This window comes from Eleutherodactylus coqui, chromosome 4, assembly GCF_035609145.1.
Source record: "Eleutherodactylus coqui strain aEleCoq1 chromosome 4, aEleCoq1.hap1, whole genome shotgun sequence".
Taxonomy (NCBI): Eukaryota; Metazoa; Chordata; class Amphibia; order Anura; family Eleutherodactylidae; genus Eleutherodactylus; species Eleutherodactylus coqui.
In genome coordinates, this window is record NC_089840.1 from 293,924,326 (window position 1) to 293,943,879 (window position 19,554).

The 19,554-nt window shown below is 49.3% G+C and overlaps 2 protein-coding genes across 2 annotated transcripts in view; one reads left to right on the forward strand and one right to left on the reverse strand.

Moving 5' to 3' along the window:
• Positions 1-19,554, reverse strand: part of ATRNL1 (attractin like 1) — a 379,911-nt gene that overhangs the window by 315,278 nt on the left and 45,079 nt on the right. The window contains exons 4-8 of the mRNA XM_066601402.1: positions 17,052-17,180; positions 16,749-16,957; positions 12,460-12,634; positions 12,211-12,307; positions 3,354-3,609 (exon numbers count right to left, since the gene is read on the reverse strand). Coding sequence (XP_066457499.1) covers positions 3,354-3,609; positions 12,211-12,307; positions 12,460-12,634; positions 16,749-16,957; positions 17,052-17,180 — 866 coding nt within the window. The remainder of the gene's footprint in view (positions 1-3,353; positions 3,610-12,210; positions 12,308-12,459; positions 12,635-16,748; positions 16,958-17,051; positions 17,181-19,554) is intronic.
• ABLIM1 (actin binding LIM protein 1) overlaps positions 1-19,554 on the forward strand; it is a 509,502-nt gene that overhangs the window by 136,982 nt on the left and 352,966 nt on the right. The gene's annotated exons all lie outside the window — the stretch shown is intronic.

The following is a 19,554-nucleotide window of genomic DNA, read 5'->3' on the forward strand; positions in this document are numbered from 1 at the left end:
TTAGACCACCAGAGCTCTCACCATTAACCCCTTCACAAACCTAGACCACCAGGAATCTCCAGATAACTACTAATGTTCACATGGATCAGGAACTAGACCCTCAGGGAGGTCACCATTTACTATTTCACCATCCCAGACCACCAGGGCTCTCAACAGTAACCACAAGAGATCTCATCATTAACCCCATTCATTACACTAGACCCCCAGGGATCTCACCATTAAAACCTTCACCACACTAGGCCACTAGAGAGTTCACCGTTACCACCTTCACCACCCTGGACCAACCCAGATCTCTAGCTAGCCACTGATGTTAACATGACCTGCAACTAGACCCTCAGGAATGTCACCATTAACCATTTCACCACTCTAGACCACCATGGATCTCACCATTAAATTGGTTTTCCAGGGAAATACTATTGATGACCTATCATCAGGAAAGATCATCAATAGCTGATTGGCCTGGGTCTGTCGATGTGGACGCCGACCGATCAGCTGAGTGGTCACATGCTGTCAGAGCCTCAAATACACAGAGGACGGAGCAGAAGCTTCTGCGTCGACCTCCGTGTAGTGGCCAGTGCTGGTAATTGCAGGCACAGCTCCCATTGATTAGTTCATCCAGCGCCTCTCAGCCAATCAGAGCCATTGCTTCCTGGAGGCGGGATTTATGAATCATTTTTTTCCTCGCAAGATAGCAACAGAGAAAACAGCGCTAAAGTGAAGGAACGCATTGGAAAGCGTGGGCTTCACAAATATGTGTTTTCTCGCGCCATTGCATTGCGGCAAAAATCGCACGATTTTGTCACCCGTGTGAAAGCGTCCTTGGGGCGCGCAGAACTACACAACCGCATTATTTTAATTCTTCCACCCTAAAAGATCTCAGTGTTTTCCCGGGATCGTCCGGATAACGGGTCACATGGGGGGGGGGGATCCGGAATGATTCGTCTTTATCACATGTTTTAATATGACGGATCCGGGCATTTCGCGGCGCGCAGACGGTTATATCCGCCATGTCTGCAGAGTGAATCCAGCCTCCATTTTGACCTAAAATAAAGGCGCAACTTCAGACTCTGCTAAAACTTTTTGGGGTATAATGAGAAAAGAAGAAGAAGTGGGAAGTGTAAGAAGATGAGTCGGCTCCAGCCGCGCGCCTTCACCTCCCCGCAGAACACAGCCGCTTTGTGGAGCTGAAGAAAGAGACGAGCGGATTAGAGCGCGGCTCAACGGATTCCGGGCCACGAGAAGAGCCTGAAGATAAAGCCGCCATCTTCACAGATCGCTGGAACATTCCGCCGCAGCGGCTTTATCTTCTCTTCTGTTTTCACTGTCAAAACCAACGGAGCGAAGCGCCGCGGCGCCCGATGCTCTGCTCCCCGGAGAGGCTCCGCGGCCGGCCGCACGTGTACTCAGCCGGTTTAATGTACAAAGCAGGAAAGGGTTAATGGCACTGAAGGGCTCTCCTGCTTCATATGTTTGCCTCAATTCCCATGTTCAAGGCCTCTGCTTGCCGTCAGTGAATGGGAACCTTCCAATGTACATGCAAAGGCTTAAAAACGATCCTGACTGAAACCCCATTTATACAGCAAACGATGCCCCCATACTGCTGCACAGGAGCGATATCACTGACAGAGCGGCCAGCAGGGGGCAGGGCGGCTGCAGGAGAGTCCACTCCTCGCTCTCCCCCACCCCTCTCCATTCAGTACTGAACGGCCTCCGTGTTAGTGAATGGAGAGGGGCGGGGGAGGCGTATATTTAGTTTCAGCCCCACTTCAGCACTGTTCACCAATCAGGTTGCTGGAATTGTGAGTGGGGGAGAGCAAGAAGTGTCATCTCCTGCAGCCACCCCGCCCCCTGCTGGCCGCTCTGTCAGATAGCCAGAGTAACAGCTCAGGAGCGAGTACATGCGGAGACCAGTGTCGGGCGTGGTTTTCACCACATTCGTCCCAAATAAATGGGGCTTTAGTTCTGTTCACATATCTGAGGGTTTGTTACAATGTATCAGTGTAGACGATCACTGAACTGCGGCTTCAGGAGGTTTTACATTGTTCTGATCACATAAGATGTTCTGTGACTTTGTCATCACTGCGATCCTCCACTACTCCAATCACAGCCGGACGGACGGACAAGGACATTTCTGCTGATTTCCCCGTTACGAAAGAGCGGTGCGGAACCAATAACAGGTTTACAGAACCGATCGTGCAGCTGCTGCGCGCGCGGCGGTTGGGGCTGCAGCTGCTGCGCGCACGGCGGTTGGGGCTGCAGCTGCTGCGCGCGCGGCGGTTGACTGTGCAGCTGCTGCGCGCGCGGCGGTTGACTGTGCAGCTGCTGCGCGCGCGGCGGTTGACTGTGCAGCTGCTGCGCGCGCGGCGGTTGACTGTGCAGCTGCTAAATCAGTAAGGGTTGGGGGAGCAGTTGCTATGGTGATAAGGGTTTGGGGGAACAGTTTTGTTTTGCAAGGGTCTGGATCAGTATAATATCGTCCATATCAGTCAGTGGACGGCCCGCTGTTATATACATGGCTGACCGCTGGGGCCGCTCACTGACAGTAACAGACGGATATACAGGTGATGATCAGTATGGCAACCATTACAGCACTTATAATAGTCGTCTTCCACCTGACTATGGAGGGGGGCGCTACTGTCTAACTAGTCACTGAGGACATGAGGAACGTTGGGTGACTGAGGATACGGGCCAAGCTGTGACGCCCCCCACATAGCAGGGATGGGGAGTAATCACTGTGCAGTATTGGGGTGCGGATGCTACTACATGCGGGTGATCTGCTCTATGGCATTGCTGCGCCCCCCACTGGTGCCATAGTGGAACTGAACATCATCAGCAGGACATGATGGGGGTGGGAGGTAATGCCAGTCCCCACCCCCATAGTAGCGGGATGACGTATAGATATAATCTATAATATGACCCCATGTGATATATTGTAATGCATGAAACAGAGGAATGGCGGAATATGCCCCCCCCCCCCCCCGCCCCGCAGGATCCGCTGCACTCAGCTACAAAGCGCTGGTCGTACAATAAAGGCGCGAGTCACCTTGAGCCTCTCACTGAGCGGCGCGGAGGTTTTATGAGGTATCGCTAACCGAAACCAAAATAAATTTCCCTCCGGACGAGAGCGGAAAAAAAAGGAAAAGCTTTATGATCCGAGTTAGTAAAAGTCGCCCTCCAGAGATTTATGGCGGCATTGGCAGCCATTAGAGGGAGCGAGGGAAGAAAGGACACTCACGGCGCCCCTGGCATCCAGGGAGGCTGCAGGGGACACCCGCGGGCACGGAGGGGACTGCAGGATGTTACCCCCACCCTCCATCACAGCTCGCCCCCCACAGGTGACCCGCAGGACTCACGCAGGTGATACTCCTGGACATTGCTGATGTATCCATAGACCGATGAATAACCGAATATGACGACCATCACCACCTCGCGGCTGTCCAGCTCCAGAATATGCGCGGTGTGCCCCTCCACCGCATAGTGCTGCCCGTGGTTCAGGACCATCGGCGTCCGCGTGCTCCACGACTTGCTGGAGATGTCGAAAACCCAGAGTTCGTTGGTGACGTTGCCGCCGCTGGTTTCTATCTTCCCACCGTACATGTAGATTTCATCCTGGAGGGACAGAAAGAAGGGGAGGGAGGTGATTATATTATATAATGGCTGCCCCATGCACCTCATAATACTCCTCATGTATCAGTGTCAGTCTTTACTGCAGTTCTTGCATTCTACTCATGAACTAGAAAGTTAGCCTGCTATCAGTTATAGTTTCCATTGGTGTTGCCACTGAGTTTCTCCCTCCTACTAAGTGTCAGTCTTTACCGAAGTTCTCACATTCTACTCATGAATAGTGTTGAGCGATCATTGAAATATTTGGGTTGGAGCGACAAACCGGAAAAAAAAAAAAAGGGAGTGATGACCCAATTTTGACTCCCATTAAAGTTGGTCGGTGGGTGTGCTCAGTGGTTAGCACAGTTCCCTTGCTGTGCTGGGGTCCAAAGTGCAAATCCCACCAAGGACAACATCTGCAAGGACTCCATCCGGATGTTGCCCTTTGCCAGGTTTGAACCGCCAACCCCAGCAGTGCTAATGACTGAGCCACCACACTGCCAGAGGAGAAGGAGAAGAAGAAACACAAAGAGAACATTAAGACCCCATCCGGATGTGGCCCCTGGCCAGATCTGAAGCAATACTGCGGCACTGCAAGCATAACAACTGAGCCACCAGACTCCTTCCTTGTCCCTCCACAAGAGGATAAAAAGATGGAGAAGAAGAAGAAGCAGAAAGAGAACATCCAAACTCCATGCTGATGTTGTCCATAATCAGTCGTGAACCTCAAAACCTTTTACCCCAGCACTACAAGTACTAGCCACTGAGCCACCAACTTCTTCCCAATTCTTCTTCTCCAGAGAAGGAGGAGAAGAAGATGCTGGTCTTATTTTTTAACCCCTTCTTCCCTTTTCAGCCTTCTTCTCCTCCTTCACTTTCTTCTTTTCTTTCCCCTCTGGAAGAGATGGAGGAAGAACAAGTATGGTGGCTCAGTGGTTAGCACTGGTGCCTTACAGTGATGGAGCTCTGGGTTTGAATCAAGTATGTTCTCCTCCTCCTCTGGAGCAGAAAGTACAAGTGTGGAGGCTCATTTGTTGCAGGTTCAGACAGCTGATAACAGCTGGATGGAGTTATCTTCAATGGTGCTGAACCTGGGAACCCAGCACTGCAAGGCCCCAGCACTAACCACTGAGCCACCACACTTCATCATTCTTCTCTGGAGGAGGAGAACAAGAAAAACTAACACAAAGCGAACATACAAACTCCATGCAGATGTTGCCCTTGATCAGATTCAAGCCTAGAACTCCATCACTGCAGGGCTACAGCACTAACCACTGAGCCAACTGCTAAAAATTGGGTTGACCCCATCAGATTTTGCAAATATCAGCCTGACTTTCTCGTGCGGCCGCTCAGGACGAGCCGCGCCACTCATGAACAAGAAAGCTCTGGATGAACAATTCTGTATTCTTCTCCTGGCGAGAAGTCTTCAGTAGACAATTACCCCTCCCCCATACCAGTCCGTGTGCCAGTTTTCACTGAAGTTCTCGCATTCTATTCATAAACCTGGAAGCTTTGGATAAATACATGGGAGCAGGGAATCACCCAATGACAGGAGGCGAGAGGGAATGGCGGTCATGCTGGATGTCAAGAAACGTCCCCAGAAAGGGATCGAACTAAAAACGTCGGTAAGAGAGGAGGATTCTGGGGGATCTGCGCTGCAGCGCTGACTATGACGCCGCCGTGGGAATTGGGACCTTCATGGTGAAACTTTTAATATCATTGGGTTGGGAGGATTGGATGGCGGGATTATTACATTGTACACTTTGGCGTGATTTATGGCGCCGGCCGTCTCCCTCCGGCGTTCTTCTTCTGCCTCCTCTTCATACTCAGGTTGTGCTTATTGTAACAATGTGTCAGCGGCGGCCGCCTCCTCTGCCAGCGACACCGCTGAAGTCTGAAGGCGTTACGGGCGGCGTGATAAGTCCGGATAGAGGCCCCCCCGCGGAGTGTAATTACAGGCAGATGGCGGCGCGCAGATTATCAGGTTTTCCTCCTCGATAATCTGATATTAAGCATTATGGCGCAGCGAGCGGCGCTCCGTGTCAGGGTAGAAGATTTCCCAGAACGGCCGAGACGAGAATGAAAGGAGGACGCGGAATGTCGGAGCGCGGCGCGAAGCGGTATATTACAGACGGCGGGGTCCACGGCCACCACAACCCCGAGGGCCACCGATCCGGAGAGCCACAGAGCAGTCAGACCTACGGGGGTCTCTGCAACCTCATTATAGATTTGCTATTTCAATTTGTCACCGTTTGAAGATCTCTGCTTGCTGTCAGTGAACAGGAATGTTCTTGGGTAGATTCACAGGATCAAAAGCCAACTTCATCTAACATTATTATGTCACAGCTGAAGGTTTGGTACAATGTATCAGTGTAGACAATCTGAGCCAAGCACATACATTGTATCAGCAGGTAACATATCAGTCTGGAGTCACAGAGATCCTGGACTGGATACGGTTGTTACAAACCCTCAGCTGTAGACAGACCCGGGTCAGGGGGGGGTTTCATCATCTGGATGTAAATGCTTACTGACAGCAAGCAGAGATCTTGAAAAGTGCTGGAAAAGTTGTAGAAATGTTGTTACAGTGGTCTATGGGGTCTCCTGGGTGTGTGGGGGGAGGGGGAGAGGGAGGTGCTGTGATCTGTGGAGTCTCCTGGAGGGGGCGCTGTGATCTATGGGGTCTCCTGGAGGCGGCACTGTGATCTATGGGGACTCCTGGAGGGGGCGCTGTGATCTATGGGGTCTCCTGGAGGCGGCACTGTGATCTATGGGGTCTCCTGGAGGGGGCGCTGTGATCTATGGGGTCTCCTGGAGGGGGCGCTGTGATCTATGGGGTCTCCTGGAGGCGGTGCTGTGATCTATGGGGTCTCCTGGGTGTGGGGGCGAAGGGAGGAGCTGTGATCTGTGCAGTCTCCTGGAGGGGGCGCTGTGATCTATGAGGTATTCTGGAAAGGTCTCTTTCAAGGGGGTACTGGGATCTATTGGGTCTTTTGGAGGGTGCTGGGATCTATGGGGGTCTTCTGGACAGAGGGGCCCCAGCCTGGTTGTTCCTGTCAGCCATGAAGAGAGAAGGGGCCGAGGGTCATGGAGAGCAGAACAACAACAGGCCCTTCTGTTCTGGGGGGGGGGGCCCCTGTATCTGTTCTCTGGGGCCCCATCTCTTCTATGTACATAACTAGGTCATGTGACGTCAGTTCCCACAATGCACTGCACTCTGGTAACAAGAAAGCAGCAGAATTGTGAATGCAGCTCTGGATGTGACTTGAGTATAACAGTATATACACGGCTGTCGTGTTGTCGGACGCTGCGCTCGCCGTCGTATCATAGAGGGAGGATAATCTCTGTATGACTGGCGGGAGAACGCAGCCCATAAATCAGCGCCGCCGCTCGCAGGTAGGACGCTCGCCATTATTATCATGTCAGTGACGCCGCTCCTCGGGCGACACAAGAGTCCCAGTCACTTCACGCTGCGATGGCGGCATCCCTCCGCAGAGCGCCATCTGTCTGTGATCACAGAGTACAGCAGTCATGTGCGATTAGAGGATTTAAGACCCCCAGGAGACCCCATAGAACACAACGCCACCTGCAGGAGACTCCATACATCGTAGCTCCCCTCCATGAGACCCCAAAGAACACAGCAGCAACCTCCCCATAAATCACAACGCCCCCTATAGTAGACCCCATAGACCACAGAGCCCCCTCCAGTGGACCCCATAGACCACAGAGCCCCCTCCAGTAGACCCCATAGACCACAGAGCCCCCTCCAGTGGACCCCATAGACCACAGAGCCCCCTCCAGTGGACCCCATAGACCACAGCGCCCCCTTCAGTAGACCCCATAAACCACGGCGCCCCCTCCAGTGGACCCCATAGACCACAGAGCCCCCTCCAGTCGACCCCATAGACCACAGCGCCCCCTTCAGTAGACCCCATAAACCACGGCGCCCCCTCCAGTCGACCCCATAGACCACAGAGCCCCCTTCAGTAGACCCCATAGACCACGGCGCCCCCTCCAGTCGACCCCATAGACCACAGAGTCCCCTTCAGTCGACCCCATAGACCACAGAGCCCCCTTCAGTAGACCCCATAGACCACAGCGCCCCCTCTAGTGGATCCCATAGACCACAGAGCCCCCTCCAGTCGACCACAGAGCCCCCTTCAGTAGACCCCATAGACCACAGCGCCCCCTCTAGTGGATCCCATAGACCACAGGGCCCCCCTTCAGTAGACCCCATAGACCACAGCGCCCCCTCTAGTGGATCCCATAGACCATAGCGCCCCCTTCAGTAAACTTATAGACCACAGCGCCCCCTTCAGTAAACTTATAGACCACAGCGCCCCCTCCAGTAAACCCCATAGACCACAGCGCCCCCTTTAGTAAACCCCATAGACAACAGCGCCCCCTTTAGTAAACCCCATAGACAACAGCGCCCCCTTTAGTAAACCCCATAGACAACAGCGCCCTCTTCAGTAAACCCCATAGACCACATCGCCACCTTCAGTAAACCCCATAGACCACAGCGCCCCCTTTAGTAAACCCCATAGACAACAGCGCCCTCTTCAGTAAACCCCATAGACCACAGCGCCCCCTTCAGTAAACCCCATAGACAACAGCGCCCCCTTTAGTAAACCCCATAGACAACAGCGCCCTCTTCAGTAAACCCCATAGACCACATCGCCACCTTCAGTAAACCCCATAGACAACAGCGCCCCCTTTAGTAAACCCCATAGACAACAGCGCCCTCTTCAGTAAACCCCATAGACCACAGCGCCCCCTTCAGTAAACCCCATAGACCACATCGCCACCTTCAGTAAACCCCATAGGCCACAGCGCCCCCTTCAGTAAACCCCATAGACCACATCGCCCCCTTCAGTAAACCCCATAGACCACATCGCCCCCTTCAGTAAACCCCATAGACCACAGCGCCCCCTTTAGTAAACCCCATAGACAACAGCGCCCCCTTTAGTAAACCCCATAGACAACAGCGCCCCCTTTAGTAAACCCCATAGACAACAGCGCCCCCTTTAGTAAACCCCATAGACAACAGCGCCCTCTTCAGTAAACCCCATAGACCACAGCGCCCTCTTCAGTAAACCCCATAGGCCACAGCACCCCCTCCAGTAGACCCCATAGACCACAGCGCCCCCTTCAGTAGACCCCATAGACCACTGAGCCCCTTCCAGTGGACCCCATAGACCACAGTGCCCCCTATAGTAGACCCCATAGACCACAGCGCCCCCTTCAGTAAACCCCATAGGCCACAGTGCCCCCTTCAATAAACCACAGCGCCCCCTTCAGTAGACCCCATAGACCACTGAGCCCCTTCCAGTGGACCCCATAGACCACAGTGCCCCCTATAGTAAACCCCATAGACCACAGTGCCCCCTATAGTAAACCCCATAGACCACAGCGCCCCCTTCAGTAAACCCCATAGGCCACAGCGCCCCCTTCAGTAAACCCCATAGGCCACAGCACCCCCTCCAGTAGACCCCATAGACCACAGCGCCCTCTTCAGTAAACCCCATAGGCCACAGTGCCCCCTTCAATAAACCACAGCGCCCCCTTCAGTAAACCCCATAGACCACAGTGCCCCCTATAGTAGACCCCATAGACCATAGCGCCCCCTCAAGTAGACCCCATAGACCACAGCGCCCCCTCCAGTAGACCCCATAGACCACAGCGCCCCCTCTAGTAGACCCCATAGACCACAGCGCCCCCTTCACTAGACCCAATAGACAAAAGCGCCCCCTGCAAAAAAGCCCCACAGATTGCAGCATCCCCCCGCCCAAGTGACCTTATAGATGACAGCACGCCTCTACAGGAGACCCCATAGAACACAGTTCCCCTCCCCCAGGAGAGCCCATAGATCACAGTGCCCCCTCCAGTAGACCCCCATAAATCGCAGCCAGAGATGCAGTCCCCTCATTAGTGATAATTATTGGGTTATTACATATCATGGCTTCATCTTCCTACTTCTAGATTCCCACAATCCCCTGCTCTGCAGCTCTTCCATATCAGGGAGGAGTCTGTAGCTCTGTTCATCCGGGACCTCCTGGTTCATCATCTTACCGTATGCAATCACTTGTATGTACAGCCATCCCCCTTTGGTCCATGAATAGAATTACAAAACTTCAGTAAAGACTGACACAGAGGAACAGGAGAGCTAAAGGTGCGCCTATAGAATGCTACCTATGCATATACCATTCAGGCCTGTGGAAAGTGGATGACAGCCGCCATGGACTTAGTGCCAGCTGCTGATGCCAGTCGTCCTGACGGGTCTGACGTCACCCAGCTCCGGGGTCTGCTTCCACCCCAAGGACTCAGCTCTGCTGTGGATTAATAAATGTACACGGCGCGCAGCAGCCATAACCGCGGGGCGCCGGCACGTTACTGCAGAGACGATCAGCGCCGCCGCCGCCGCTCTCCAGGGAAGACGCAGCTAAAGGTGACAGACATCAGCGGATTATTTATTAAACAGCAGCAGCTGCTCTAATAGATAAAACCCGAGGAAGAGGATCCATAAATCATCAGCGCTCTGCGGAGGGGCGAGACAGTCTGCAGGGCCACAGCGCCGCTCCTCACACAACACTCATTATCTGCATCTGGGAAAGCTGGGTGGTATCCAATATGGCCGACAATCAGACACCCGGAGGCATAACGCAGATCACTGGCGATGTGCAACACGTCCGCGCTCAGGAGGCCAAGAAAGATGGATCCCGGTAACACCAGTGTATCACCCAACTGACCCAGACTGCATGTATCCAACATATACATCATATATATAATATCAGCCACTCCTCTTATAACGATCCAGTCCTGATATAACCCCCAGAGACATCATATATATGACTGATATCAGCTGCTCCTCTTATAACGCTCCAGTACTGATATAACCTGCAGAGACATCATATATGTGACTGACATCAGCGGCTCCTCTTATAACACTCCAGTCCTGATATAAGCCTCAGACATCACATATGTGACCGATATCAGCCATTCATCTTATAACCCTACTGATTGAGGAGTGCATATAGATGCATCCTCCTCTCACCATGCAGGGAGCCCAGGGTGGCAGTACCAATGTGGTTCACTGATGGATATGCAGGGCAACCCGCCGAATTATCATGGCGTCATTAATAGGTTGCTGGTCTGCATGGTGAACTACATATATCAGAATGGTCTGGCACCCTGTATCCACTATGTGTGGGAGTATACACCAAGCATCCACCCCCCTCATTATCAGGAGGCAGTGTGAGTGGTTGTCTCATTGGTGTCCTGGACAGGTGTAATTCGCTCCCCCATTTGGTAGTCAGCTACCTGCATGGTGAGAGGAGGATGCATCTATATGCTCTCCACAGTCAGTAAGTAACGGCCATCGTCTGTGATTGTTTTTAATTCTTGATTTCCCCTTCTGTGATGCATTCATCTTATAACCCTACAGTACCAATATAACCCCCAGAGACATCATATATGTGACTGATATCAGCCGCTGCTCTTATAATGCTCCAGTACTGATATAACCTCCAGAGACATCATATATGTGACTGATATCAGCCGCTGCTCTTATAACGCTCCAGTACTGATATAACCCCCAGAGACATCATATATGTGACTGATATCAGCCGCTGCTCTTATAATGCTCCAGTACTGATATAACCCCCAGAGACATCATATATGTGACTGATATCAGCCGCTGCTCTTATAACGCTCCAGTACTGATATAACCCCCAGAGACATCATATATGTGACTGATATCAGCCGCTGCTCTTATAACGCTCCAGTACTGATATAACCTCCAGAGACATCATATATGTGACTGATATCAGCCGCTGCTCTTATAATGCTCCAGTACTGATATAACCTCCAGAGACATCATATATGTGACTGATATCAGCCGCTGCTCTTATAACGCTCCAGTACTGATATAACCCCCAGAGACATCATATATGTGACTGATATCAGCCGCTGCTCTTATAATGCTGCAGTACTGATATAACCCCAAGAAACATCATATATGTGACTGATATCAGCCGCTGCTCTTATAATGCTCCAGTACTGATATAACCTCCAGAGACATCATATATGTGATGGATATCAGCCGCTCCTCTTATAACGCTCCAGTACTGATATCAGTCACAGAGATGATGTCTCTGAAGGTTATATTGGTGGTTCCTCTTATAACCCTCCAGTACTGATATAACCTCCAGAGACATCTTATCTGTGACTGATATCAGCCGCTCATCTTATAACGCTCCAGCACTTATATAAACTCCAGAAACATGACATATGTGACTGATATTAGCCGCTTCTTTTATAATGCTCCCGTACAGATATAAGCCGAGTATAATATCGCCCCCACCCCCCATTATGTGATGGGACTGGAGTATTAAAGCCGCTCAGGCTTCTCCATCTGCAGTGACCCCTGTATACAATAATGCTGAGTCCGGTGGAACAATGCTGCCACCTCGTGGCTAAGTTCAGATATGACAGGTATTGCCATCCACCTGCATGTTGTCATTTCAGCCATGTGATGGGACTATTGTAGAGCGACTTCTACTGCGCCACGTTGGACCATATGATGAATAGTGATCAGGAGAGAGTGCCCACCTGGTAGAGCGCCAGCGAGTGCCCGTATCTCTGGGCGGGAGCGGTGTGCAGAGGGTTCACAGGGACCACGTTCCAGATGCTGCTCTCCACATTGTAGCTGCAACAGAAGAGATATACTTTTACAGGGATGGATATACATATATAGCCCCATCCGCACGGCCACCACGCGCTTCCCCTCCCCCAGGGAAGCACCTACATCCCTGCTCCGCCTCCTGTACGCACAGTACCCATCATAAAGGGGTCACTTACTTTAGCACCATCTGAAAGGAGCTGTAATTGAAGGCGTAGCCTCCGATGACCCACATGAACTTCCCATGCATGACGGCTTTGTGGGAGGCGCGACCCACCGAGGGGCTGAACGGCTTCACATTGGGCAGGATCCAGTAAGATTCAGTGGAGGGGACGCTGAGCGAGCAGTCCGGACCTGCGAACGAGAAGAGAATGTCGCCATCAGTAATACAACGATCCCATCAATCAGGCGGCGGCTGCATCAAAGGATAAAGAGGAGAACAGAATGGAAGAAGGCAAAAACTTATAAATCACCAGCAGATGTCACTATAACACAACACTATATATGACCACTAGATGTCACTATAACACCATGTAAGACCAGTAGATGTCTCTATAACACCATATAAGACCACTAGATGTCACTATAACACAACACTATATATGACCACTAGATGTCACTATAACACCATGTAAGACCAGTAGATGTCTCTATAACACCATATAAGACCACTAGATGTCACTATAACACAACACTATACATGACCACTAGATGTCACTATAACACTATATGGGGGTCAGAAATCCTTAGGGAGAGTACCTAGACGGTGAGTGAGGAGACTCAAAAGGCCATGCAAGGATATCATATTGCCAGTGGGTGTTCACCCTAACATCATACAAGACCACTAGATGTCACTATAACACCATACAAGACCACCAGATGTCTCTTTAACACCATACAAGACCACTAGATGTCTCTTTAACACCATACAAGACCACTAGATGTCTCTTTAACACCATACAAGACCACTAGATGTCTCTTTAACACCATACAAGACCACTAGATGTCTCTTTAACGCCATACAAGACCACTAGATGTCTCTTTAACGCCATACAAGACCACTAGATGTCACTATAACGCCATACAAGACCACTAGATGTCACTATAACACCATATAAGACCACTAGATGTCACTATAACACCATATAAGACCACTAGATGTCACTATAACACCATATAAGACCACTAGATGTCACTATAACACCATATAAGACCAGTAGATGTCACTATAACACCATACAAGACCACTAGATGTCACTATAACACCATACAAGACCACTAGATGTCACTATAACACCATACAAGACCGCTAGATGTCTGTATAACACCACAGAAGACCCCTAGATGTCACTATAACACCATACAAGACCACTAGATGTCTCTTTAACACCATACAAGACCACCAGATGTCTCTTTAACACCATACAAGACCACCAGATGTCTCTTTAACACCATACAAGACCACCAGATGTCTCTTTAACACCATACAAGACCACTAGATGTCTCTTTAACACCATACAAGACCACTAGATGTCTCTTTAACACCATACAAGACCACTAGATGTCTCTTTAACACCATACAAGACCACTAGATGTCTCTTTAACACCATACAAGACGACTAGATGTCACTATAACACCAAACAAGACGACTAGATGTCACTATAACACCATATAAGACCACTAGATGTCACTATAACACCATATAAGACCACTAGATGTCTCTTTTACACCACATAAGATCAGTAGATGTCACTATAACACCATATAGGACCAGTAGATGTCACTATTACACCATATAGGACCAGTAGATGTCACTATTACACCATACAAGACAACTAGATTTCTCTTTAACACCACATAAGACCACTAGATGTCTCTATAACACCATACAGGGCCACTAGATGTCTCTTTAACACCACATAAGACCACTAGATGTCTCTATAACACCATACAGGGCCACTAGATGTCTCTTTAACATCACATAAGACCACTAGATGTCACTATAACACCATACAAGACCACTAGATGTCACTATAACACCATATAAGACCACTAGATGTCACTATAACACCATACAAGACCACTAGATGTCTCTTTAATACCATATAAGACCACTAGATGTCACTATAACACCATATAGGACCACTAGATGTCTCTTTAACGCCATACAAGACCACTAGATGTCTCTTTAACGCCATACAAGACCACTAGATGTCTCTATAACACCACTGAAGGCCACTAGATGTCACTATAACACCATACAAGACCACTTGATGTCTCTATAACACCATATAAGACCACTAGATGTCACTATAACACTATATATGACCACTAGATGTCACTATAACACCATACAAGACCACTTGATGTCTCTATAACACCATATAAGACCACTAGATGTCACTATAACACCATACAAGACCACTAGATGTCACTATAACACAACACTATATATGACCACTAGATGTCACTATAACACAACACTATACATGACCACTAGATGTCACTATAACACAACACTATACATGACCACTAGATGTCACTATAACACCATAGAAGACCACTAGATGTCACTATAACACCATATAAGACCACTAGATGTCACTATAATACTATATATGACCAGTAGATGTCTCTATAACACCATACAGGACCACTAGAACTAAAACATCATATAAGACCAATGGATATCTCTATAACAACATAGAAGACCACTAGATGTTACTGTAACACCACACAGGACCACTAGATGTCACTAAAACATCAAATTAGATCGGAGGATGTCTCTATAACACCATACAAGACCACTAGATGTCACTTTAACACCATACAAGACCACTAGATGTCCCCATAACACCATATATGACCCCTAGATGTCACTATAACACCATATAAGACCACTAGATGTCTCTATAACACCATATAAGACCAGTAGATGTCTCTTTAACACCATATATGACCATTAGATCTCACTATAACACGATATATGACCAGCAGATTTCTCTTTAACACCATACAGGGCCACTAGATGTCACTAAAACATCATATAAGACCAGCAGATGTCTCTTTAACACCATATAAGACCACTAGATGTCACGATAATACCATCCATGACCAGTAGATGTCACTATAACCCCATATAAGACCACTAGATGTCTCTTTAACACCATCCATGACCAGTAGATGTCACTAAAACACCATATAAGTCCACTAGATGTCACTATAACACCATATAAGACCACTAGATAGTAACATATTACTGTGTTTCCCCAATCTAATAAGCCTTACCCTGATAATAGGACTTACCCAGAATTCCAAGGGGAAGGGGTGTTAAACTATAAGCCCTCCCCTGGAAATAGGCCCTAGCTAGGCTACATGTAAAAAAATATCAATACTCACCTAGCAGCCGGCGTTCGGGGCCCTCGTGATGGTCGGCGGCGCTACTGCAGGCTGCAGTGTCCTGCTTCACACCGATTATGTCATTCAATGAATGGCTCTAATTGGTTAATCAAGCGCGGGCTCTCATTGGCTGACGTGGCGCTCGACTAACCAATCAGAGCATTAGCTTGCTGGAGACGGGGTATTCAAGCCCCGCTTGCAGGAAGAACTGCTCTGTCAGCGTGAAGAAGGACACGGCAGTCTGCAGCAGCGACATATACCCGGCTGCTAGGTATTATTAGACCCCCCCACAAAAAAAAAAATAAGACACTGTACCTCTTTTAAGGCAAAAATTAATATAAGACAGTGTCTTATTTTCAGAGAAACACATGTCCATCCAGTTCAGCCTATTAATCACCAATGTTGATCCAGAGGAAGGCAAAGAACAGCAATAAGACAAAAGCCAATTTTGCAGGGTGGTCTGCCATTGCCTTACCCAGTCATCTTTACCCCCCCCCCCCCCCCCCCAGTAATACTGTACAAGACCACTAGATGTCACTTTAACCCCATACATGACGTCTAGGTGTCACCATAACACTACACATGGCCATTAGGTGTCATTGTAACATTGTAGACGTCACAGAGATTATAGAGACCACCACTAGATGTCACTATAACACCAGACAAGACCACTAGATGTACATTATATCATACAGAGAGAGTCTGACCCATCTGCTGTAATTATGGTCCTTAGTGACTTCTAGAGCGGCTTATTATCACGCAGTGTTAATCCAGGAAGACAAGTTGTTCCTGAATTACTGCATTCAGCCACTAGGGGTCACCACCAGCATCTGCAGACTGCAGTAACACAGAGCTGGGAATCCATCTCCTCGCCCCTTGTGATATAAGTGCACCCCTAATATCCGTCCTGCAGGACCCTCCACAATATCTTATATTCCTGGGGTTCAGGATGAGCGCTTGGGGGAGCAGCAGATGACAACCCGCGGTACGAGAAGCGTATCCCAGCATACTGTACAGCGAACGCCCCGACTACGGCAGCGATGTCCAGCGCACGGACGCGGTGCTCACCTTGCCAGCTGTCATTGCACACGCACAGCTTCTCTCCGGTCAGGTCGCAGTAGCCGTGGTCGGGGCTGCCGCAGTTATTCTTGCAGTAGGGAATGTCGCAGGCTTCGCCCTTCCAGTACTTGTCACATTCACAGTAAACGCGGCCGGGCGCGGAGCTGCTGGTCGTGCACTTGCCGTGGCCGGAACAGTTGTTTGGACAGGAGTTTATTCTGCGGATGATACAATGTAGACGATTATGTATCAGATGGGGGGGAGGGGTAGAATGTGAATGAGCCCCTTAAAGTGACCGCGCCGTCTACATACGAGTAAAAGATGTTGAACCCGGTCAGGTTATAAGCAGCATCGCTAAAGAAGTGTAAGAGGGCGTATCCTGACGTGGTGACCACCTCCGGGACCGTTTCGTTTCCGGCCGCTTCAGGAACGATTAGACCGCTGCAGAGAGAGAAGAGAGAAGGCGGCGATTACTGAGAGCGAGACGTAAAGAGGCTGACGCCATAGCAACATTGCCTGCAGTGATACATTGTAACAAGCCCATCAGCTCTGACAAGTTTGGGGTCAGGATGGGTAAAAAAAAATGCTTCCATTCACTGACAGAAAGCAGAAATATTAACCATTTCCTGCCACAGGAGATAAAGTGACATCCTGGCCGGGAAGCAGATCCTAAATTCGCGCCGTATGAAGCTGTGACTGACAACCGGTCTCCAGGTGCAACAGCGGGGATTGCTCAGAACACCGATCCCTGCTGTTAACCCCTTATATGCCACAATGATGATCATGGCATGTAAAGTGTTCACAGAAGCAGGGAGCTCCCTCTGTGATGTCTGTGGCCCTCTGCCATGTAATCGCGGAGGGCTGATGGGCTGCGATCGCCCCTGGAGGAGATAATGAGGAGCACTGATCACATGACTCCAAAAGTAGAGCGTGGAGAGAAGTTATACAGCGAAGTCTTCTGCTGAGTTGGTACAGGAGCCCAAAAAGATGTCCGACAACCAATATGGCCGCCAATAAGGCTCCCAAAGCGATCACTGCCGAAAATGTACAGAACCGAGAAGAGAATCTGTAACTAGTAAAAAAAAAGTTTGATAACTTTCTAATATACTTTGTGCTTCATCTCATCACCAGTATGAAGATCTCTGCTTGCTGTCAGTAAATGTGACCATTCATTACTAGTGACCTCTTAGGCCTTACTCACACGAGCGATTTTACATGGCTGCCACCGCGACCATCTGCAGCATCGGCTTCCGAAGTATTCGTTCAGATGGCCGATTGATAGCAGCATAAAAACAGCCGAAAAGTCAGAATAGCGGTGAGCGATTTATACGATAAGCCTCGCCCTATGTATTGGCCGACATAAGCTGACGGCTCCCATAGACTCCTATGGGAGCTGCCGAACAAGGGGGGGGGGGGTTAGCTGTGGCCAGCGCCTCTTTTAGGCATTAGAAGTAATTCCGAGGATTTATGCCGACCGAAGGAATTCCGGGCAGCAGCGAATATACCGGCCGTGCGAATGGAGGGGAAAACACTCATTTTGGCTGCGATTTCATCGCATCTTTTTCTCGTTCGTGTGATTCTCGGTCGCGATGCAGGAACGCTTCGGCCGGGTGAAAGAGGCCTCAGGGTGGAGGGTTTGTTGCATCCCGTCTAGACAATCCTCTGTGATCTAAACAACCCGGACTGCAGACTGATACACTGTAACAGCAGAGTGCTGCACATGGAAATACTCACAGGTAACATTGCTGCAAAGCTTAAAGGGCCAGCGCACAGTGTGCAGGGCAGTAATAACCTGCGGCAATGGCTAATCGTCAGGGTGTTAGGAGTCGGCATACGCTGATCTGACACTGATGACTTATAATAAGAAGTCAACAATAGAACCACGTGGATTCCACATCACATCTGAGCCCCATTACTTTTAGCCCCTTATCCCCTCAACAGTTTTGGACGAGCTTCAGTTCACTCTGCAGGAAAAGGACTAAACTTGTTCTCAAAAGGCTGTCGCTCCGGTTCCATCAGGACCACCAACATGGTTGGAGGAGATTCTTGGCTTTAAAATTACACCAAAAGCATGCCGACATCACTCACAGAACCGGAGCCATAGCCGTTTGAAGTGGGGTCGGTAATAGTGACTTTACAGCTGTCAGGTTTCAGTCAGTGTGTGCAGAGCAGAGTGGGAAGGGAGACGAGCGGCAGAGAAGATCTATGATCCTCCTGTATGTTATTACCCCCCTATCAATCAGGGAGCATATTTGCTCTCTGATTGTCACACACATGGGTATTTTTCCCATAAGATTAGTGAAATGTTAAAAACTTCCTCATCCAATCACTCCTCTACGCCGTTTAACCCTGCAGATGCTGAACTTGGCATCTAAATATTTTTACAGCAAAAAAAAATGCCAAAGTTTTTTCCCCCTTACACAAAGCTTTCAATATTGAAACAAAAAAAGAACAAAAACCTCCACACATAATTGTATCGCCGCATCCATGACGAGCCGCGCCATAAATGTGACATTATTTATCCAGCACGGAAAACTTTATGAAAAAAACTATCATCAAAAAAGCCAAAATAGCTGTTTTCGGTTCATCTCGCTTCAGCAAAACAGGAATAAAAAGTAACCAAAAAGTCAGGAATTTATCTCAAATATTACCAAGAAAAACTACAAGTTGTCCTGCAAAATACAGATGTGTGAATGGAAAACTAGGAATGCTTCGGCGATGGAATGTGGCGCCACAAAAAACATCTTTTTGTAAAAAAAAAATTCTTCAAAAGCGGTAAAAGGTGAAAAAACATCCATAAAGTTGGCAAACATAA